The sequence below is a fragment of the Ahaetulla prasina genome, chromosome 2 (assembly GCF_028640845.1).
Source record: "Ahaetulla prasina isolate Xishuangbanna chromosome 2, ASM2864084v1, whole genome shotgun sequence".
Taxonomy (NCBI): domain Eukaryota; kingdom Metazoa; phylum Chordata; class Lepidosauria; order Squamata; family Colubridae; genus Ahaetulla; species Ahaetulla prasina.
Genome location: NC_080540.1, coordinates 192,578,034 through 192,601,454, shown reverse-complemented (window position 1 = coordinate 192,601,454; position 23,421 = coordinate 192,578,034). Strand labels below are relative to the sequence as shown.

The 23,421-nt window shown below is 38.7% G+C and overlaps 1 protein-coding gene across 4 annotated transcripts; it reads left to right on the top strand.

Moving 5' to 3' along the window:
• The first annotated feature begins 1,085 nt into the window (after positions 1-1,085).
• Positions 1,086-22,098, top strand: WARS2 (tryptophanyl tRNA synthetase 2, mitochondrial). 4 transcript variants are annotated; one of them, XM_058171033.1, is made up of 8 exons: positions 1,086-1,152; positions 2,428-2,544; positions 10,123-10,269; positions 13,629-13,886; positions 18,235-18,315; positions 18,724-18,809; positions 19,164-19,282; positions 19,693-22,098. In XM_058171033.1, the coding sequence occupies exons 4-8, from the start codon at positions 13,779-13,781 to the stop codon at positions 20,139-20,141; spliced, it is 843 nt and encodes a 280-aa protein (XP_058027016.1). In that variant the 5' UTR covers positions 1,086-1,152; positions 2,428-2,544; positions 10,123-10,269; positions 13,629-13,778; the 3' UTR covers positions 20,142-22,098. The 4 variants fall into 4 exon arrangements, with proteins under 4 accessions (XP_058027016.1, XP_058027018.1, XP_058027014.1 ...); XM_058171035.1 differs by lacking the exon at positions 10,123-10,269; XM_058171034.1 differs by lacking the exon at positions 2,428-2,544 and having other exon boundaries at positions 1,109-1,152.
• Positions 22,099-23,421: the final 1,323 nt, after the last annotated feature.

Sequence of the window (23,421 nt, the reverse complement as noted above, 5' to 3'; positions counted from 1 at the left end):
CATATATATGCTTATATGTTATATAGTTGCTTCATGTTTATGCTTATGTATGCTGTTAAGACAAATAAATAAATAAAATAAAATAAACTAGAATATTAATCTCAGACTGTCAAAGGCATTTCTACTCAGAGTTAAGATCTAGATATCCAGGCTTGAAGTCTGCTTTAAAGATATCACAAAAATATAGATCTCTTTTCAAGGGGATTCTCAGGATTCCACTGCAAACAATTTAATACTATTTAGCTTTTGCAATATCCATATGCTAGTCTAGCATAGTTATAATAATAATACAGTAAGAGAGTTGGAAGGGACCTTGGAGGTCATCTAGTCCAACCCCCTGCTCACGCAGGGGACCTATACAAGGGATTCGAACTGCCGAACTTTCTGATCAGCATCTTAGCCACTGAGCCACCTATCTAAGTTTTTCCATCGCAGAGCCACATAACATGGATGTGAGCTGAATCGAAGATGTTAGTTTGCCAATGCAACACAAAACCCATATTTCAAATATTACAATGTCCATCTTACACGACCCTCAAAGCCAGCAAAGCTGGCTGAGGAACGCTGGGGGTTGAAGTCCACAAGTCTTAAAGCTGCCAAGGTTGGAGACCCCTGTCTTAAAATAGCTGAGGTCGAAAAGCACTCTTCTACCAACCTGGATTCTCCCAATGTTTCTTAACCACAAACCGAAGAGAGATGCCAATCTCCTCTTCTTTTAACTTCGGTATTTTCAGAAGTTAAACGCAAAGTACCTTAAGGAGAGGTGGTGGGTGGGTAGTAATAAAGGTCAAGGCAGAGACGGGAAAAGGACGGCCGTGAGAACCAGGGGACGACTCCAATGCGGGGAGGAGACGGCAGAAGGAAAGGGAGAACGCGCAAGGATAACTTTAATGGAAACAGACTTTTCGGAAAAAAATTCCTGCGGGTCGAATTGCTTATTATGATCCATTCGTTGTTGCACATTAAACCCTTTCAAAACTCTTCCAACTTTTGCACCATCAGAGACACACCAAGTCAGACGCAAAAATTCGAGAAGTTGGGACAGAGCGGAGAGGACGTTGATCGTAGCGCATGCGCGGCATCACGTGACCGCTCCCTTCTTCCAACATGGCGGCGCCCAGTTCTGCTCTTCGGACTCTTCAGCTTGTGCAGGTAGAGCGGAGGGTCTGGGCGGGAGGAACGCGGGAGATTCGATCCTCGGACGAGGAGGATCTTCTGATTCAGAGTTTCGTCGCCTCGCCCTGTTACGCGGGGACAGCGTAGCGCTGGATCGTTTAATTCGGCTCTGGAGCCTGGACGGCAACCGCGTTAGGGTGTTGCCTTCCCCTTCGCGTATTCAAGTTCCTCCCCGCAATTCTCCTGTTGTAATACGGCTGCTGGTCTTTTTCAAAGTTAAATGGAAACCAGTGTCGGGTATCTTTAGCATGTTGGACTTACCTCGACAGAATTCAGGGTTTTTTAATTGCATAATTAAATATATAATTATAATTATAAGGGGCGTGCATAAGAGCACAAACATGCCTACCGTTCCTGTCCTATTTTTTTTCTTATATATATATGCTTATACTTCCTTATACTTCCTCATATATATGTTTATATACTATATAACCTTTTTGTGTGATGCTTATGTATATTGTTATGACAAAATAAATAAATAAAATAAATAAATATCTATACTTAACTGGGTAACTTGGGGCCGTGCATATCGGACCGTGCAAAGGAAACAGTGGACTATATGGAGCAGGGGTCTTCCAACCTTGGCAACTTTAAGCCTGGAGGACTTCAACTCCCAGAATTCCCCAGCTTTGCTGGCTGGAGGGTTCTGGGAGTTGAAGTCCGCCAGGCTTAAAGTTGCCAAGGTTGGAGACCCCTGATATAGAGCCCTGAACTCCTAGGGATAAAAGTAAATTGTAAGTGTAGCTAATAAATAAAAATAAATTTTAGGGTTTGGAATTTACACACATACAGATTTTAGGCTACCCTTCCTGATATGCTAGTTTCTTATGTACAGGTATGTTAAAATAAATTAGTCCCCCAGAAAAATAGATCGGCCTAGCACTTTACAAAATTAATTCTTGTAGTTGTGATTGAATGCTAAAGCATCTTTGCCTGCGTGTTACTGCATGTAATCTGAGTGCACAGTGCCATTTATTTAGTGTTTTTATTCTATTTTAAGTGCTACTGTGATTTTTTAATGGTAATTAGCTGCTATGAATGTTCTACTGACAGAAAGATTTGATATACCTTGAAATCAGGGGTGAAATGCTCCTGGATCGGACCGGATTGCGCGATCTGGTAGCGATCATGGCCGGTAGTTCTGTGATCCAGTAGCGATGGTGGAGCAAAGCTCCGCCTACCCACCCGGGTGTCATTACTTCCTGTTTTAACCAGGAAGTAATGTGTTTTTTACCTTCTGTGCATACGCAGGTTTTACGCATGGCAGAAGGTTTTGTGCATGCGCAGAAAGTCTGTGCACGCATGTGATGTGCGCAAGCAAAGCAACTGTGCACACGCGGTGCGTGCACTTCCAAGCCGGTAAGGAAGGTAAGTAGATTTCACCCCTGCTTGAAATAATGATACAATCTTTCATGAGACTGTAAAATTAATAACTATGGTATCAGAAAATGATAAGGACCACAACTTTAGAGTTAAAAGATGGAGAAATAAAACTGCAAGTCTGCATTGAAATCAAAATATGTACTGTGCTTTCTAGAAAGCTAAGAGAATAAGCATTATCAGCAAAAGTTTGTAAAACGGAATAAATATAAATAAATAGAATAAATAAATATATAAATATATTTATAATTGAACATAAATTGTATCAAGCTTGATTGGCTCAACTTGGCCATCAGGATTTTGCTTATGGTTGCACAGAACTTGTCAACTTTATAAGTTATGAATGGTAAGAGTCAAAAAATAATATAGAAAAAAATAAAATATTTCTCCTGTTATCCTGTTATAAGGATACTGTGGATATCTCTGTCAAATAAACGGAACAGCAGAAAGTGCTTTGTAGTTTGAATTTGCTGAGCATTATAGGGTAAATAATAATACTCTGTAATAATTAACATAAAATAATGGTGCACAACTTTTTGGGAAGATCAGGGCTGGCCTTTTATGTTAGCAACAATAGAATATTGTTTTATCTGTGGCCAGTAAAAACTCTAAATTTGATTTCAGATTATTTAAAGAAAATTAAATCCAGTTTATGATTTCCATTAATTAATCATCCATTTTCATCTTATTTGTTAAAATTTACAAGTGGGGGTCTAAAAGCCAAAAATTTGCTGCTATTATGTAACTCTGAGATATTAGATTGTTGTAGAACATTCCTTCTCCAAGCATGGAGATTAGGAAAGTTATTTATGGTCAGACACCATTTTCAAGCATAGTACAATAAAATGCAGCTCAATACAGTCAGATTAAAAATAAATGAAATCACAAAATTAATGTATTACTAGAATGGTTTAAATTAAATTGATGCAAAGAAGATGAAATATGGAAGGAAAACTAAGATATCATATTTATTAAAATAATCAGGAAAAAAGTGAAGAGCATTGAAAAAGGAAATACAAATCATCTTAGGAAAAGTTTGCTATCAAGACTGCTAAACAATTAATTGTCTTGCACCAATAACAATTGTAAGTTTGTCCGTTGTTTCTCAGTTGTTCTGGAGATATTTGCTGAGCTGACAAGTAAAAGGATCTAGTGATCTCTTATCCGATCCCATATAACTATGGCTAGGAAAAGGAGAAATTAATTCAGTGCACCATATTGTATAAAAAGGTATCACTGCAGGATTGGTTAAACTGTTTTGTTTCCTCAAGGGAGCATCAGCAGAGGTGTTATGGAGGGCCAGGGATAGGGGTTGTTCCTCTGCCCTGGTCCTGTTAGATCTCTCAGCGGCTTTTGATACCATCGACCATGGTATCCTGCTGCACCGGTTGGAAAGTTTGGGAGTGGGAGGCACCGTTTATCGGTGGTTCTCCTATCTCTCTGACCGGTCGCAGACGGTGTTGACAGGAGGGCAGAGATCGACTGCGAGGTGCCTTACTTGTGGGGTGCCACAGGGGTCGATTCTCTCGCCTCTCCTGTTCAACATCTATATGAAGCCATTGGGCGAGGTCATCAGTGGCTTTGGGGTGAGTTACCAGCTGTATGCTGACGATACGCAGCTATACTTTTCCACCCCGGGCCACCCCAACGAAGCTGTCGAAGTGCTATCCCAGTGCCTGGAAGCCGTACGGGTCTGGATGGGGAGAAACAGACTCAAGCTCAATCCCTCCAAGACGGAGTGGCTGTGGATGCCAGCACCCTGGTACAGTCAGCTGCAACCGCAACTGACTGTTGGGGGCGAGTCATTGGCCCCAACAGAAAGGGTGCGCAACTTGGGCGTTCTCCTGGATGGACGGCTGTCGTTTGAAGACCATTTGGCGGCCGTCTCCAGGAGAGCTTTTTACCAGGTCCGCCTGGTTCGCCAGTTGCGCCCCTTCCTTGACCGGGATGCCTTATGCACGGTCACTCACGCTCTTGTCACTTCTCGTCTGGATTATTGCAATGCTCTCTACATGGGGCTACGCCTGAAGTGCACTCGGAGGCTTCAGTTAGTTCAGAATGCAGCTGCGCGGGTGATTGAGGGAGCCACACGTTGCTCCCGTATAACACCGCTCCTGCGCAGTCTGCACTGGCTACCTGTGGTCTTTCGGGTGTGCTTCAAGGTGTTGGTTACCACCTTTAAAGCGCTCCATGGCTTAGGGCCCGGGTACTTACGGGACCGCCTGCTGTTATCTTATGCCTCCCACCGACCCGTACGCTCACACAGAGAGGGTCTTCTCAGGGTGCCGTCCGCCAAGCAATGTCGGCTGGCGGCCCCCAGGGGAAGGGCCTTCTCTGTCGGAGCACCTACCCTCTGGAACGAACTTCCCCCTGGTTTGCGTCAATTACTGACCTTCGGACCTTTCGCCGTGAATTGAAAACACACTTGGTTTATCCAAGCGGGACTGGCTTAATTTTTAAACTTTTTGAAATTTAATAATTTTAATTGGCGTATTTTTATGAATTTTATGGGTCAAATTTGATGGTTTTAAATTTTCGGCCATTTATAGAATATGTTATTTTAACTTTTGTCTTAATTTGTATATTGTACTGTTTTTATTCTGGCTGTACACCGCCCTGAGTCCTTCGGGAGAATCTAAATAATAAAATAATAAATAATAAATAAAATAAGTGTAACATTTTAAAGTCTTCCCTCTAAGAGGGCATAAGGCAAAATGTAACGTTATTTGTTTATTTTCCATATTTCTGGACTGCCAATCTATCTCTCAGAGTGACCCAGCACTATAGTGTTTGAAGGGATGTTCTTTTCCCTGTGGATTCATAATCATCCATAGTGAACAAAGAGCCTGGAGATTGGAGGTGGGGGGAAACCTTCAACCAGTGGATAGTAATACAAATCCATGCACCAGTTCTATTTTAATCAGAATAAACACATTTTCTCCTTAGTGCCACATTAGTTACACATGGAGTCACTTGGAGTAATTCTTAAGAATTTGGATTTAATCCTTTCCAGAGGGGCCAAGGAGCTACAAGGTCCCAGCTGAATACCAAACAAAAGTTGCATGTATGCCTTAGTCAAATGAAATTTTAACACTGATGGGATAGCTGTGCCCTTCTAGAAAAGTTGATTTTAGGGCATTTATGGATTTTATAGTTTTGGTATGTGCTATAATTGGAAAAACAATGAAAAACCATGCCCAAATATTTTTTAAAGATTTTTTTTTTAGCCATCAGGCATGCAGTCTAGGTCACATTTTAAAAATTAAGACCTTAATTTTAATGTAATTATTTTAAGTCATCATTTATTCAATTTATTAAAATTTATTTATTTTTTTAATCAGTGGAATGGCTTACCTCCAGAAGTTAGAAGTGAGTGCTCCATCGCTGAAGGTTTTCAAAAAGAGCTTGCAAGATATAAGGTCTCCTGCTCGAGCAGGAGGATTAGAGGACCTCCAAGGTCACTTCTGACCATATTATTCTTTATTCTATGTTCTTAAGTGCTTCCTCAAAACAATCAGGGTCTGCAGCACTATCTGAAAGCACTCACTATATTGTGACGAATGAAGGTGAATATACATGTCCCAGGATAATGTTACAGGATCCAATCTGGGTCAGTCACCAGTACCAGAGGTTTAGACTTCTGACCTTTTAGACTTATGCTGGAGCTCATCCTCAGGAAACCTCTCTCTCTCTCTAGCAGTGTGTGTTATAGCAGACTTTTTGGCTAAATTTGGGGGATGTCGATCCAAATTATTTTTATCACAAGCAGTTTGGTATATAAATTGGAGAAAAAAGAAACCGAAATACATCTCTGATTCCTCTTCAAGTTGGATTTTAGTTGATACATGCCTCACCTGCTGCCATGAAACTTTATTCTGGAGTTCTTTTGAACCTGGCTTGATTGAATACTTTGGGTTAGATGTTGCAGAATTAAGGTGTGATCAAAGATAGAGTGTCCAGCTCTAAAACCTGCCTGTTCATTTGTTAAAATACACTCTGCATTGACCCAGCAAGTTAGTTTTTAACTGCCTCAGTTTTTGGCTGGAGATGAAACCAAAAAATAATGCCATGAGGACGTGGAGTAAAAAAAAAAACCCCAAATCCTTGGTCCTGGGACAGGAGGATATGAGATTGAGACCAGAGATAATGACTCCAATAAACTCATGCCTGTATTGTCAGTACTTTTCATTTTTACTTTCTTTGACTAATTAGCACCACTCAGATGGAGTTCAGGGTATAGTTTCTGTTGAAGCCTTCATTGTTGGTAATAGTTGCAGTTCAAGATGGAAACCTCTGTATTGAGATTATTGTGGAAAATAACAATGTTTTATGATAAGGTATATTTCTATCCATATAAATGTAGGTCTCTTGGTGAAAAGGCACATTATTTAAACTTCAGTTAGTCACTTGCTAAATCATTCTTGATTTACATGTCACATTCATAATTATATGGCAGAGATTAGATTGAGACTATGGGTAAAGATATTGGATAAACTGATCCTAAATTTCTGGACTTTTGTTTGCTTTCAGTTTCTAGTTTGTAACAATGTAGTCGTAGAAATATTTTTATGTGAAGTTAACTAAAATTAAATCTTATATTATACAAATTACTATCTTTAATATGCATACACCTTTACTACGTTTAAGAAAAAACAGCATTACATTTTTAATTATGTTCAAGAAATAAAATTTTTGTAACTGAAAGGTTTCTAACTACTGCATGTTCCACTCTATGGGCTCTGTTGAGGAACTTTCATTTAATGTATTAAAGTATTCTTCAAACAGTGGAGTAAAAACCATAAATTACTTCACTTTTCTATGCCTATTTAGTTTATATTTATTTATTTATTTATGTGTAGTAATGTTGAACAAATTATATATTTTTGATTTTCTAAATGTTTTTTATTTTCTCCCAAGAAAAATATTTGTTTCTGGATAGATTACATTATAATTTACAAATAAAAAGCTCAATTGTTATTTTTCATTCTTTAGATAATTTATTTAGGAAATTTTCCTTTTTCAGGAATGAAAGGAAACAAAAATGACCAGGCAAAGGTTTTTTGCCAGCCAGAAAAGAATGTCAGCTTACTCTCAGATAAATAAGTGGATTTTTTCATAGTATTTAGTTGAAATTGTTATTATTGCATTAATAGCCTGGTTGTTATCTTGAAGCATGATTTGGAAAATATGTGCAATTTGGTACCATTTGAAAAATATATAACTTTATTTAAAGATAAGACAGTTCCCGACATCTTGTTTGCCCTCATGATTTGCCTTTGCTTTATTGGCTTAAATTCATATCCAGGAAACCACTAAAACCATATGGAATTCTGTGATTCCAATTACAGTTAAGGACAAATAAGAGAGTAGTCTAGTCTAAGCATGATTTTTCTGTTTCCTGGGCTGCTGCTTCTCCCTCATTAATCAGTGTTCAAATGGTCTAAGAGAAACAGTTTGCTGTACTGCCAGCAGAGCAGCTTCATAGCGGCTTCTTCATCCCTTTCCCCACCCCCTGTATGCCTTCACAGTGGGGAAAACTAGAGAGGGAAACCATCAATCTTCTTTGTCACAGATGTCAGCAGTGATTCGCTCAGTTCTTCCTGTGTTGTCCCTCACTCCCATGCATTCATGCATAAGCACACACCACCTGTATTTAGAATTAGCTTTCTTCACCTGCTCTGTTCCACAGGCACACATTATGGGTGCATAACATTCCAAAATGCAAGCCAATTGTGCTGGCATAGAGAATTTTGATTAGTGCTTTTCAAAGGAAAGGCCCCATGTACATGGGTCTAGGCCAAAGCTTGGGTCTCCAAGTGTGTGAAGGAGCCTATCTCCTGCCTGGGTTAGGGATTGTTGGTTGTGATACTTTTTTTGGCTGCTATATATTTTTAATAGTTGTTTTTATTTCTATTAATATTTGTTGTTTAGAGTTCCTTGTTGAAATAGGTGGCTATAAAGATAGACAGACACAGACAGACAGACAGCTAGATAGTGAGGGATGGGATGGGATGGGATGGGATGGGATGGGATGGAGGGATGAACAGACACAGTAATGCTTAGTTCTTTATTTATATATCATATTTAGAGACCACCATCTCCCTCATAGAGGAACTCTGGGTGGTGGGTATACTTCTTCATATTGTAACCCCTAGCAGACAAAGCATTTACATAATAATTACACCATAATTTCAGTAAGTGTTTTTAGAATTATTTAATTAATAGAAAGGCTATTATGATTTGAATGTGGTGGACATGTCAAAGAATTTAAATAATGTATGTTGGAGTCCAGGGGAACAAGAAAATAGGGTAAAAATTTGGGAAATGTAGATTAGATTTTTGTCCTTCAGCAAATCGTAAGTGAAAATATGTTATGGTATGTTTGTTCATTTGGACAAAGAATATAAAGTGTATATAAGACTAAAGTATGGAATATTTGTAGTGAATATGGAGGTAAAAGTCGGTTGCTGAATATGATAAAAGAAAAAACGTGTACACAAGAATAATTGACATGCTTAGGAAATGGTCAACACTGAATAGAAACTAAGGCAAGACTGTAATGTCTCCTTATGTTCATTTACTTCATTAATTCATTTATTTGTGAATTTAATGTATATGGAATGCTTACAGTGATGTTAGAGGGGGTGTTGTTTTTGGGCATGTACAAAATTCTCTGTTTTGGCTGAGAATCCAAATGATTGGCAATTACAAGGAACATAGATCTAAAAGTGTAGCAATATATCAATAGTAAAATAATTGGGTTTTATGGGGAAAATGGAGGGAATGATTACAAGTTAAGTATTTTGTATTCTTGGTAGAAAGTAAAATACACATTGAAAAATGGATGGAGACATTTTTTTAAGCTACACAGGTGCTGATAGAAAAGTTGTGGACGATATGGTGATCTATTGTAAGACTGTCAAAATAATATTTTATTACTATAAAAATGTTATAATGTTATATGGAAATGAGATTTGGATATGTCAGGAGAAACATAAATATAAATTGAATGCATTACTTAGGAAATGAGTGTGGTACATTAAGAATATACTGTAAAGTGTCAGGAATGAATGGGTCAATATGGAAAAAGTAGGTTGAGATGATTTGGTCATATGGAGACAATGAAGGAGGACTGAATTGCAAAACAAATCCATAAAGGCACAGTGAATAGGTCAAGAGAGGACTAGGAAAGTGAAGGTTAAATGGAGTTGAACTTGGAAAAAGAGGTGAAAAGAATAAAGAAAAAAAAAACAATGTATCTACCAGATAAAAACATTGTGGAAGTTATGAAGAGATACAGTGAAAGGTATCGATATAAAACTGCTGGAACAGTAATTAATCTTTTGCAAATCCATACAACCTCTGACTCTTTGTCTCTCCACTCTGTACCAAAGGTCCAAGCAACTCTGCTCAGAATCTAAAATGGATTCAGACATTTTCCCATGTAAAAATGGCTCTAGTCTGAATTTGCATTTCTTGCAGTTTATGTTTCCTTCCAAAGGGAGTTCCTCACTTTCTCTCTCTCTCTCTAATCCTTTACTGACTCCAAATCTTTTGAGTATACAGCTCTGATGCCTGACCTCAACATTTTAGTGAAGCACATTCCAGCTCCATGATTTCATGACACCAGGCTGAACTCCCTGCTAGGCTGCCTTCTGACTCTTGCTGGGTGGATAAACAGTGAACAATGCTTATAGAAGACCAATCAACTAGGTATGGCTTTAGTACCACGGTTTCAAGAATTCTCCTTTATTGCTCTCAGTGAACTAAAGTGCTGCCTGAATCCTTCACTAATGAAGAATAAAAAAATAAAAAGAGCGTACAATAATTATATACCGCTCAAGAAATGTTACAAACAGCATAAGAGCAAACTTCATCATCCCGTCACTTAATTCAGGGACGTCAGACTCGCGGCCCGGGGGCTGGATGCATCACACACTGGCCACCCCCCACCCCCAGTTTAGTGAAGGGGAAAAAAGTTGTGATAACATCACCCCTGACTTATTTTATCAAAAACATTAGACTCATACATTCTTGTTGCTTTACTATCGTATCAGACAATTTATTTAACTGCAGATGTCATTCCTTTTTCAGTAATCGAGAATCAGATTAAGGTATTGGACTACGAACGGACTAGGAATGGGGAGACGTCCCGTTCAAGTCTAGTCTCAGCCTTACAAGCTCCCTTGGTTACTACCTCAAAAGGAGAGGGGGGTTGTTGCTTGGAAGAAATGAGATGAGAGATCATGTTGTATTCTGCCTTAAACTTTTGTTTCAAAGGCAGAATATGAAACAAATATTACCCTGTTGTGCCCATATCCTTGCGAGTATCTTCACTGTTCTGTAGTCAGTATTAATCATCTTTAGAATTTAAAACATGCCTCTTCTGTAAATTTTGTTGAAATTCTAGTCATAGTGCTTTTAACTAATTTGTTCCTCAGGAGGTAGTACAATAGAGCCATTTTGAAATATATCATCTTGGATTGTTATTGAAGTCCATTCCAACTGGATGACTTGCAGGTGCCCTTTGTATCTGCAAATCTATATAACTCAAATGAAACTGAACTCCTGAATAAACATAAATAAAACTATGCTTGGTGTGTCATTTAATCTTTTTCTAAAAAACTGTTTCACCATGATTTTTTTAGTGGCATGGTTTATTAACAAATTAAGTTTAAAACAAAAGTAATTTCTTCCTCCTCTCTCTTTTTCTGAAATAGTTTTAAATACAGCCGTGGAGCCTTGCTTGCAATTCTCTCATGTTAATAAGTTTCGTCCACCCAAAATTCCAAGCTGGGCAGAGATGTTTGCATATGTCTTGGACATGGGGAATAGCCTCTTAAAGGCATTTATGCTTATCAGGGTTGTCTGCTATAGTCCTTGGGTGATACTGAATGGAGAGGTGAATTGAGTTTCTTAGATTCCAAACTCTGAGAAAGGGCTAAGGGGAGGTAGTTATTGTAATTTGGAGGAAAATGGGATTATTAGAAGTCCTAGTAATACTTTCACCTCTTCCCAGCCTTAAATACTGGCACATGGAAAATATTTAAAATAAAAATATTTCCAGTTGATTTGGAGGTATATGGGATGTTTGAAGTGCAATAGATCAAATCCTGACAGCCTGGATTGCTGAGAGACTGGTCAGCCTTAGAGACTGGGAAGGGAATAAACCAAGCTTCCTAAAATGTCATAATTTAACTAAGCCCTACATATGTAATTGTTTTAATCTTTTCTCCCAGAACTTAGTTGTTCCCAGGCGTTTAATCATTGTGGTTTTTCTCTGAACTCTCTCCAGATTATCAATATGTTTCATTGTTGAGGTATCCATAATGGGTCACAGTATATTAGATGTGGTTTTTAATTCTGCATGTAATATGATCCATCCTTAATCTTTTTTATTTTTTTAAAAAATGTGCTACAGTGTGGCTATCCTACATATTTAATGAACCACTTTCCCTGCCTGCCTGTTCAGGTTTCTGTTAAAACACAGAAGTGACTTTTCTTTTTTATTTTTTTTTTAAAAAAGGAGGACATGAATTGAAGGAGACCTCTTCTGAGGTTGATATTAATCCACGTACACAATGCTATTTCACCTAGCTATCTAGTCTATCTTGGAGAGGGGCCTTCCCTGCTCTGGTACCTCTGAATGACTTTTATTACAATTTTTATTTATTAACATACCTTGGATTGATTTTTTTTAAAAAATGAAAAACATGGGCCTTTTATTTAGTTATGGGGTCTCCAACAACACTTCACTGTGCCACATAAATTTTGAAACAGAGCTGAGTTTCAAAAGTACCTTATGATATGGCATGGGTTAGAAAGAAAAAAGGAAGTAAAAACAAATTCTTCTGGATGAATGGAATCCCTGGAGTTTTTTTAAGAGCAAACCTATATCCTAAAAGAATGTGAGGTTTTTAAAAATTCTATTACTACTGGAAGTGGTGAGCTTGGCACCAGGAAGCAAGAGCCCTTTTTAGCTTATAGTGCATTTCTAGTCTTCACTGTGTACTTTTCAGCATTAAATAACTTTTTCAGCAGAAGTGATAATTTAATGTGAATGTTAAATTTGCTTCATCATTTAATATGGAAAGTTAAGTTAAAGCGACCACCCAGGAAGTAGCTTGACTCTTGAGAGATGGAACTGTCAGACCTTACTGATGATTGATGATTTCAACTGATTCCTTAAATAGCCTAATACCATGTTACAGCCCAGGTTCTTTTTCGAAGTTTGCTGAATAATCCAATCATATTTTAGGCTTTCCATTTTGTATCCACAAACATGTTTTTCTCTCAAAGGAATCAGTGGATGAATAGTGCTTAAAAGACATCCAGGCAACCGGAGAATGAGACGGTTGTGGAAAAAGAAACTGAAATCAACTAGAAGTTGATAGGATGATGCTACAATAAATGCGTGACTACATATTTTACAATTGGGGCTTGAAATTTTGTTCCCAGTCTCATCTATTTTTCACTCCATTCCGTCACTAAAGAAAAATGCAGAGTGCTAGTACATAACTTCATTTTCATTTTCTCTTAAAATGTTTCCATTGTTACTTTATACCACAGTGTTATTGTCTTTCATAATACACAGAACAGCAAAAAAAAATTGCCTCTATAATTAGGCAACCTTAATATAAAGAAAAGAAACTGAATAGGGAAAAAATGTAGATTTGCTCTTCTATCACCTTTCTTTCAGATCAAAATGAAAGCAGTGACTAGACAATATTTGGATTAATTATTGTATGAATTTTGTTTATTTTGTTAGGTCCTCAACAAGCTGGGTCCTCATTTTACCAACATCGAAAATATGGAAGGCTTGAGCCCCGTCAGGATCAAACTCCTGGCAGTGGGCAGAGTTAGACTGCAATACTGCATTCTAACCACTGCGCCACCTTTTAGTATAAAGTGGTATTTAATGAGCAGCCATTCTGACCTTAGTTGTGCTGCTCCCCAAACTTGTTGGATTCATCTGAGCTTTATGGGAAGAAGGGCATACCTGCATGAACTATATGTGAGCTGCCAGTGATAATTTACTTATAACTAAACCTATGATTATGGTTTTCTTACAGAACAAAGGTCTGAAAAGAATTTTCTCAGGAATTCAGCCAACCGGGATTCCTCATCTGGGGAATTATTTTGGTGTCATCACAAGCTGGGTGAAGCTACAAGAAGAATGTAGTTCTGTATTATACAGCATTGTGGACCTCCACTCCCTCACCATGCCGAGAGAGCCGGCTGTTTTACGTGAAAGCATCCTAGACATCACTGCTGTTCTCCTGGCCTGCGGCATAAACCCACAAAGATGCTTCCTTTTCCAGCAGTCCCAGGTCAGCCTCTTCCTCTGGAGGTTTCTGCATGGTTTTTCTAGATCATACTTTATATGTGTGCACGTGACTTTATGCTGTTACCCACATATCTACATCAATATCTACATCAATAGTCAAAACTCATTTTGAATAGTACAGATGGACAATGGATAGGAAAGATTATCAGCCTTTTAGGAGAGCTGCTTCCGGGCTCACCTACAAAGAATAAACATTTTGGCCATTACAATCTTTGGAATGAAAGAGCAGATAGCTATGCCTCAGAGTCTTCATCTTGTTTCCTTTATAGCCCTGCTCTACATTAGAGACTTATGTGGGAAAGTGTGAATAGAAGAAAAAAGGTATTGCAAGGCTGAGTTTTTACTGGTTTGGAAGGAAGAGAAAGGAGTTCCATTCTGCTGTTAAATTGCAATGGTCCAAAGAAGAAATAGGAAGAGTCTGCTGGTTGTAGCTTTAGTATAGCATTAGCATCTCTGGGATCTGGAGAGAAAGGAATTGGTGCTGACAATAACCGCAGCAAAGGCAGGAGGGAGAATTTAAAATAATTTTGCATTGTTTATGAACTCTGGAGTAACATTTGTAAAGGGGAAGTTCTGCACCATTCAGGCAGAGTTCAAGGAATGAGAACCTCGAGCGTGTGAAGAGAACAGACACATGGAGGGTGAGAAGCTTAAAACTGAAACCCATTCTGTGCTAAATTGTGATTGCTACAACCAAGATTTGTTGAATAGGCTGCAAGTGGATTCAGTTTACATAACACATGGGGCCATAAACCATTAGTTATATAATACGATAAGCCAGAACCAAATAAACTACATGATTTAATGCGATGTATGAACACAAGCTAAGTGCAACACGGTATTTTTCCTCTATGTGTGGAACTTGGAAATTATATTGAAGACTGTGAGCATGCTTCTCAGTTGCAATCTTGCATTTAAGTAACGTAGTGATATTTTCATTTGCTTATTTTCTGCCCCTTCCCTCCCTCAAAGCATATGATCCTTATGAACATTGATTTAATGGTAGAGTTCTGCCCAAAGTAAATAGGTACAGAATGAACAGGAATGTTTTGTGCCAATGAAATAATTTGCAAAATACCTGCATTGGGGTGAATTTTATTGTTCTGGCTTTAGTTTGTCCTTACCAGCAGGAGGATGACCCAAGTGGCCACAGAAACTGCTGATCTTATATCTGGTGTTCATCGACTGCCTCTACACACGCAAGGCTCCCTGTGTTGTTTTTTTTCAGTGCCACAATTGAAATGCCCCAAGGTATGCAATTTGGCAAATCAAGGCAGAAGCTTGTGTGAAAGAGACATCTTGCATGAAAAAGTTTTCCAAACTCTCTGTCTTTATGAGGGGCTTTTTTAATTTGGGACCTGTCAAAAGGAGGCTTTTTGATTTGGGACATATCAAAATTTTAATGGGTCCTAATGTTTATTTAAGAAGAAGAAGAAGAAGAAGAAAGAAAAAAAAAGTTTGGATAGTGGTCATGACAATACTCGGAGACAGCATGATAGAAGAGAAAGAACTGGAGAATATCTCAAAATACAAAGACTTGCAAAGAGAAGCAGAATGACTTTGGCAAAAGAAAGCAGAGATAGTTCCAACAGTAATAAGTCTAGTCCCTAATGTGGCATTCCAACAGCTTCATCAAAACAAAACAAAAACCCAGGACCAGCTTCAATAGTTAAAAGAATTAAGACTCTCCAAAGAGAAATAGCAAACATCGAAAGAGAACTAGAATATATCAGAAGAGAACCTTTCGGAATATTTGATTTCAAATTAACACTGTCACAGAAGAGAAGAGAGAAAAGAACCAGTGGGAGGCAAAACCTTCAACAAAAACATTCTAACAACAACCTAGCTAAAATATGTTTAGTAGATTATATGGATAAATCAGATTGCATCTTTATTGGATATTAATATTCTTTGCTCATTCAGTGGTTTTTACAAGAAATGAAATGGTTCTCTTTCTTAGAATTAATGTGCCAGATTTTTTTCTATTTCAGAATTAATAGTTCTTTACTGACATAAGACAGAACCAAATATACTCTTGAACAGAGAATGACAGATTCTGCACACGGTTCCACAGAGCTACTGTTTGAGCTCCTGCTTTTGATTGCAGATTCAAATGGATTCAAATATGGTTCACGTTCCAAAAACAGAGCTGTAGAATTTCATTTTAATTTGCTGCCACTAGCTAATACTATTTTTCTGGCCATTAATAACTGTCTTTTGAATAAAGTCAGGCAATCTATTGCCAATAATCAGAGCTTTGATTTAACTGTTTCGTTGTTTCTATTATCCATAGATTTTTGGTAGTTTGGATCGGAGTGATCTGGAACTGCTATTTGGCTATTTGAATCTTATTGGCTGAGTTAAAAAGGAAAAAAATCTGTAAAAGTTGCCAGAGGGATACATATGTGAAATCATTCAACATTAATACAACAATCAGTTTATTTGAAAAATGTAGTTTCTTAGAAAACTGTCCAAGGTAGATTAGATTAACAGTAACCCACAGAAAACAAAATTTATCAGAATATATAAGAATTTACAGTCAGAATCCAAAGATAAAGGGAAGACACTGATCAAATAACATTGACCAGAAAAGAAAAAGGCTAAGATTATCTGTCCTCGAAGCAAATAATCAAGAAACATTCTCAAAACTAGTTTTATGCAAAGGGTAGTTGGTTATTGCTGTTGTTGTTTGTTGTTATTATTTCAGAAAATCAACTGTCTCCATGTTTGGACCAAATAAAATTGAAATATTGCGAATAGCAGAATGAAATGAATATGAGAAAGAGAGTATATTAAATAGAAATACACTTTACAAATCAGATCTAGGTCATTCATACTTAGAGCTCTAGGGATCAGTAGAGAATGCAATTTTGGATGATCTTTGACAAATTCAGATGGGTAAATTATAGCGGAATTTATAACATTTTATAATATTTCTACATATTTTCAGCTATGCTATAGGAAAAATGTACAGAAGAATAAGGATACTGATAAGTACACTAAGTATACAAATTTCCCCTTGATTCTGCTGTTTGGATATGAGACTAAACTGGGTGATTTCTGATAAGAGGAGAGATACATTGTAGAAAGATATTAACTATTAATTTTCTCTCTTTGTATATCAAGGTCAAGGACCAGTCTAAGTACACATTGGGAAATGCTTTTAAGCTCCAGGCTTGCTCTAAATGTCTCCTTATTCGAGTGGAGTAGGAGACAGCCAGAATAGTTTAGGATCCAACAGCCTAAACTGGCTTCTCATCTGCACTTTGCCCGGTTACCTTTCATAGTCAGCCTTGGAGAATGATGGGATTGGAATTCCTATCTTAGCTTTGCCCTTCAGAATTGGGAGTTCTTTCTCCAACCTTGGAGGACATAATCCTATGGCCTTTAGGATGGTACCTCAAAGGCCCTTGCACTCAACATTTTGATTTTTTATTAATGGGTTAGGTATTATAATAAAATCTAAATCTAAATGAATTACCGTATTTTTCACACTAGAAGATGCACTGGACCGTAAGACAAACATTAGCTTTAAAGGAGGAAAGAAGAATAAAAAATCTGCCTCTGCCTCCCAGCATCCATCCAGTATTCATCTGGCTAGCGTCCTTGCAGCAAACAGCAAACAGCCCGGTGAGCTTCAGCACGTTATCCCAGCCCCAGCACGTGGCTCGTCAGGGCTCTGCTCCGTTGCAACCACCACCAGTCAATTTAGCTGAGCTGCCACTGCCAGGCAACAGTGCAGTTTTTGCTGCCGAGCAGCTGATCAATGGTTGGATTGGCCTCCCAGAATACTGCCAATCAGCTGTTCTAGGCAGTGGGGTTCGCCTGCCATTAGACAGCGGCGATTGGTGGTGATCAGTGGCAGCGAGCAGCAGCAGCAATCCCTGCTGCCTAGAACAGCTAATCGGGAGGCCAATCCAATCGTTGATCAGGTGCTTTGCAGCGAAGGCTCCAGCGTTCCCCACCAAAGATGAATGGCAGCAGCAGTGAACGCCGCCGCTGCACCAACTCCCCCCTCCCCCACCACAATATTTGCTCTATAAGACCCACAGACATTTCCACCCATTTGGGGGACGGGGGAAGTGCATCTTACAGTGCGAAAAATACGGTATTTAAAGTCAAAAATTATCTTTACTATTTTTGGTGTGATATACAAGTAGGGCAAGTTATAATTAACACAGATCAGCAAGCTGAGTCTAGAATATATTTTTGGGAGCTAAAATAACCCAATACATGAAATATATATATTTATTTGGGAGGGTATCTTCCAATTGGTGTTGAGTTTTTATAAAAAAACACAATGTACTTATTTCGTATTTCGTTTGTTTCAGGTGCCTGAACATGCTCAGCTTAGCTGGGTCTTAGGCTGTTTGATAGGCATCCCACGTCTGGAACATTTTCCCCAGTGGAAGGTAAGGTTCCATTGAGAAGACAGAGGTGAGCTATCCAGGAAGGTTCTTCTCCATCACCTCAATAGCCTATTCTTCTCTGCAGTAGCCCATTTTTCTGCCTGTGCATAAACATAAAGAAGAAGTGGGAATCCTTGATGATCTGGCTGAGATCACTGAATATTTGAATCGTCTATGCTCCAGATTTTTTAAATTGCACTTTCTGTAGGCTGCTCTTTTACTTTAAAGAATTTGCTTAAGTGACTTTCTGATTTTGAACAATATTATTATAAATCATGTATATGACCTACTAATCTATAAACAAATAAATTCTCAGTTTATGGAAAAACAACCTGGGCTAAGTATTACTACTTTATTCAAGATCAAATAATAAAGAGATTAATCAATGTTGTATTATTTTTCTACCACTAGCTTAAGAAGGCCAATCAGACCAGTGGAGGAACAGTTGGGCTCTTCACCTATCCTGTCCTTCAAGCGGCAGATATTCTTCTCTACAAGTAAGAATGACAGCATCCCTATTTGCAGATGGAATGCCTGTAATGTAATGTATCAGAGAAAAGGTACAGCTGAGTTACTGAGGGCATCCAACTCCCTCCAACAAAATGATATCAGCCATGGAGCAGATAACCTGCCCTCCACCTTATGAAGTGGAAATTGCTCTGTAGCAGATCTTATGGAGCGTATACCGCTGACAGCTTGGAAGGAGAGCAAAATAAAATTTCCTTCTGCTCCAGCTTCTGTAAACTACCAGCAAATCTAATTGTTCTATTTAGCACTCATTCTTCAGTTTTCTGAAGGAGTTTGAAATAAGCAGATGAGATGGCACAGGTTTTTTTTTTCTCATTTGAAAGGTCAACGCATGTTCCTGTTGGGGAAGATCAAATCCTCCACTTGGAGCTGACTCAAGATACAGCCCGCCACTTCAATAGGAAGTATGGGGAGTTCTTTCCAGTACCCGAAGCCCTTTTAAGTGAGTAAGAAGAATAGCGAAAAGCACAAGGAGCCGCTGGGTGAATAATATCAATATGTTTTGGTTGGGAGGAGGATTGGGCAGCTATCAAAAGAAAATTCAACGATGAATCTGAAACAAACATATGTCATCATTCCAACTGGGAAAATATGTGTAAGGCCACAAAAGCTATATGAAAGGCTGCCTGTCAGATCAAGAGAGTAGCTTGGTACTCTGCCTTTCGCGTCCACCAAGTCACTCTGCATCTGACGAAGTGAGTTGCAGCTCACAAAAGCTTATGACTTAAAATAAAAATTGGTGAGTTTTTAAGAGATGCTACCAGACTCTGATTTTTGGGCTATAGTAGACTAACATAGCTCTTTTCCTATATTATGTACAGGTTGTAATTTCCTATTTTCTTTTAATTATAGCCTCATCAAAAAAAGTGAAGTCCCTCAGAGATCCCACATCGAAGATGTCAAAATCAGACCCTCATAAATTAGCCACAGTGTGTATCACTGATAGTCCTGAGGAGATAAAGCTGAAATTTCGCAAGGCTGTCACAGACTTTACCTCTGAAGTGACCTACGATCCCGAACGCCGGCTGGGAGTCTCCAATCTTGTGGCTATTCACTCTGCTGCAACAGGACTCAGCACAGAGGAAGTGATACAGCAGAGCATTGGCCTGGATACGGCCCATTACAAAGCAGTGGTGGCTGAAGTGGTTATCGAAAAACTTGCACCGGTTAGGAATGAGTTTAAGAGACTAAAAGAAGACAAATCTTACCTGGAAGAGGTTCTGTCATCTGGAGCAGAAAAAGCCAGAGAACTTGCAGCTCCTGTATATTGGGAAGTTAAAAGATTGGTGGGGTTGAACTGAACCCAAGAAAATGTAGCTGTCATCTTTCATTACTTCAGTTTGTGCCCTACTGTATGTCACAGTCCTCTGTTTTGAGGGTCCAAAAGGAGACTGATTGTCAGATATTTCCCTCACATGTATTAATTATTTTAGAGCCAGGCTTGGAGACTGCAGAGAGCCAAACCACATGCAATACAATGAAGACATCCAAGTACAGTTAGGGTGGAAAGCTGAATCTGCCCCGAGGGCCAGGCTTCCCACCAGATAGATGATTGTGTGGGGTGGCACTTCTGGAAGAAAAAGCCCTTCCCATTTCTGCCACAGAACAGTCTCTTTGGTCCACTAGTGGCTGCAGTTGATCATTCTTAAGATCATTTGAGTGGTGGAGACAATTGTAGCTGATCTAGCTTTGATCTGCCCTCAAAGGCAGAAGCTGGGAAGGCATTGAGAATTAAGATCTTTAAGATTTTACTTGCCAGTCCGAGTAAAAATACTGTGAAGCCAGCTCAGCTGAAAATTATTCTCTCAAAATATTCCAAGCAAGTTACAACACTCTTGTTGAGACTACTTTTTTAAAACGATCCTACTTATTTTTATAAATAACTCAAGGCACTGAACATACCTAATACACCTGCCTCCTTCCATTTTCCCCACAACACCACTGTGGGGTGAGTTAAGCTGAGAAAGAGTAGTCTGCCTAAAATACCCAGCCAGTTTTCATGCCTAAAGCAGGATTAGAACTAAGAGTCTCCTGGTTTATAACCTAGTGCCTTCACTACTAGACCAAACTGGCTCTTTGCTGCTCCCAGGTCTATGACAGAATAGCAACTTTCCTGAGAGGAAAGACAAAAATATAGCAAACCCTGAAGGAGCTTTATGCTGAAGCAGCTCAGTGAAGCGATGGCTCGTGTCTTAGGGGAAGAAGGAAGTTCAATCTGGTTTGTTGTCCCAGGGATAAGATGGGGAGAGTTGATAGTTCAGAGTTTGAAGATTCCTTAATCACTTCTTCCATCTTTTCCTTCCCCTTTCCAGTATGAAAACTGCCCTAGATAACTTGGTACACGATTCTAAGCAGAATATTCTGTCTTCCTAATGCAGGCTTTGGTTGTTGCGTAAGAGAGTTTCTCAGGGCATTTTATTCTATTACAGAGCTTATGAAGAGAGGAAATGGCACTTATTTTCTAAGATATATTTTGGGAAAAGTCAGCCACATATCTCTGGATATTTGAAAAGGGAGTGCTGAGTTCATAATTTGTGTTCTTTCTCAGAACAACGAAGTTATTTCTTCCATTCCATAAGATGTGAACCGCATCCAGGCATCTTCCTTCTGGTATGTTTGCAAGTTTATTTGAAGTGCGGCATAACCTATGGAAAACAGGACAACATTATTATATTGTGGATGCTTGGCAGGCAGAACAGTCTCTGCTTTATGAACTTACAGTAGATTTTTTTTTCATGGAGCCAAATTGATTCTGAAACAGACATCTTCAAGTTTTTGTGCCTTGTGTAAGAGCGTGAGCAAAAGACTGCAGCCAGAGCCAGGGTTCCCAAACAGCTGCATAGCAACTCCAACTCTCTCTTATTTTGTTTCATGTTTACTGACTTCATAGAAAGCCCTACAAACTCCAGAGCCAGGTTTCCAATGTCATCCTCTTAACGTTTAGCGTTGTTAGATCATGGTCTTGAGAAGAATCCCAAATGATGTGGGAGCAGCCATAAACCTATTCAGCCGATGCTTCATCATCAGTTCTCCATTCTTCACACCCTGCCTGCAAAACTAATTCTCCTATAAGGTTCCCAGGATTTGTGTGTAAGCATCCATGAATACATAAAAAACATGTGTGACACAGCCTTCCCTAGCCCATTGTGTGGAAGAAGAGATTATATTTGTACTGTATGATAATACCTCTGGGTGTTCCCTCTTGAGGGAGGCGAGTTCAGAAATGTAAAATATAAATAAATAAGTGAATATTCTACACTTCTATAGTACTATCTTGGTTGTGCCCTGTGGCTACACGGCCAGAGCCAGCCCAGAAAGCACTGGCCCAGCCTGACAGCACCTCCTTGCAGCCTGCCAAAGAGTTGATTGGTGGGTTCCTGGGAGAGTAGAAGGTAAAGGGCAGGATGCTAGCATCTTCTTCTGAATTGCCATCTGGAAACTGTTTACACGTGGCTGCCTGCTAACCACAGACAGATTCAGCTCTCTATCCAGACTCATCAAATGGCGTGTTTGAAAACAAACTCAAGCTCTTCATTTAACCATTTTAGCTTTAGAGGGATTAAATTCTACCTTTTGCTGGCTAACTTAAACAAATGTTCACTTTTCTGTGCAGATGTCTCAGTCATCATCAGCCACCACTGGTTTGCTTTTCAGTGTCAAATTGTTGGCTGCTGCAGAGAAGCACTTGGACGGGGGGTGGGTGGGAGAAAGAATTCAGTGCTTTTCCTGCACTGTTACGATGTTTCCCGATTCTCTTTAAACTCAGTGCATTGACATGAATCTCCCACATAAGCTAATATGAACTGATATAATGAAAAGAACTGTTGGGCCCGTTATCTCATTCTAAAGGCAGTGAAAGATGAAAACAATAATAAAATAGTAATAGACTTTTGTTGCTGAATGAACTGAAACCGTTGTTGGTAAAATGATTAAAATTCTGGTGAATGGGTAGTAAGTTGCATTCATTGTGATTCTTTATTTCCATGAGCTGTAAAAGCAGTGAGATTTCTGCCAAGAATCTCATTGTCGAGTGTTTTTGTTACACCGTATAGCTAAACCTTTGGTAATTTTGATACAGATTAGTGAAAACATGCTCCATGCAATGTGGCATCAGTCAAGTGAATGAGGGATTTTTTAAGGAGAGGAACAATTCCGATCTTGGAAAATGCAGAATCACAACCAAAAACTGTGACAAGCCAAGAATGGTATAGGTCCTGAACGTATTTTCTTGCCTCTGGAACTGGGAAGTTAATCACTGACTGGATGATCAGTAAGACATAGCACATTGCTATAGAACTATATTCAGCTATTTTCAGCAGAGCAAGGAACAGAAGCTGTCTTTTAGAAAATGATAGGGTGAAAACATTGTGCAATATGTAATGAATAAAATAAAAAATACCTTGATGAAGGTGTCTTTTATGTACACTGAGAGCATATGCACCAAGACAACTTCCTTGTGTGTCCAATCACACTTGGCCAATAAAAATTCTATTCTAAAACCTGTACCACAATCTTCTAAAGAAACATGATTCCAGGAAGTCATAGCATAAAACATTGAAATATTGTTTGGTAAAGTTATGG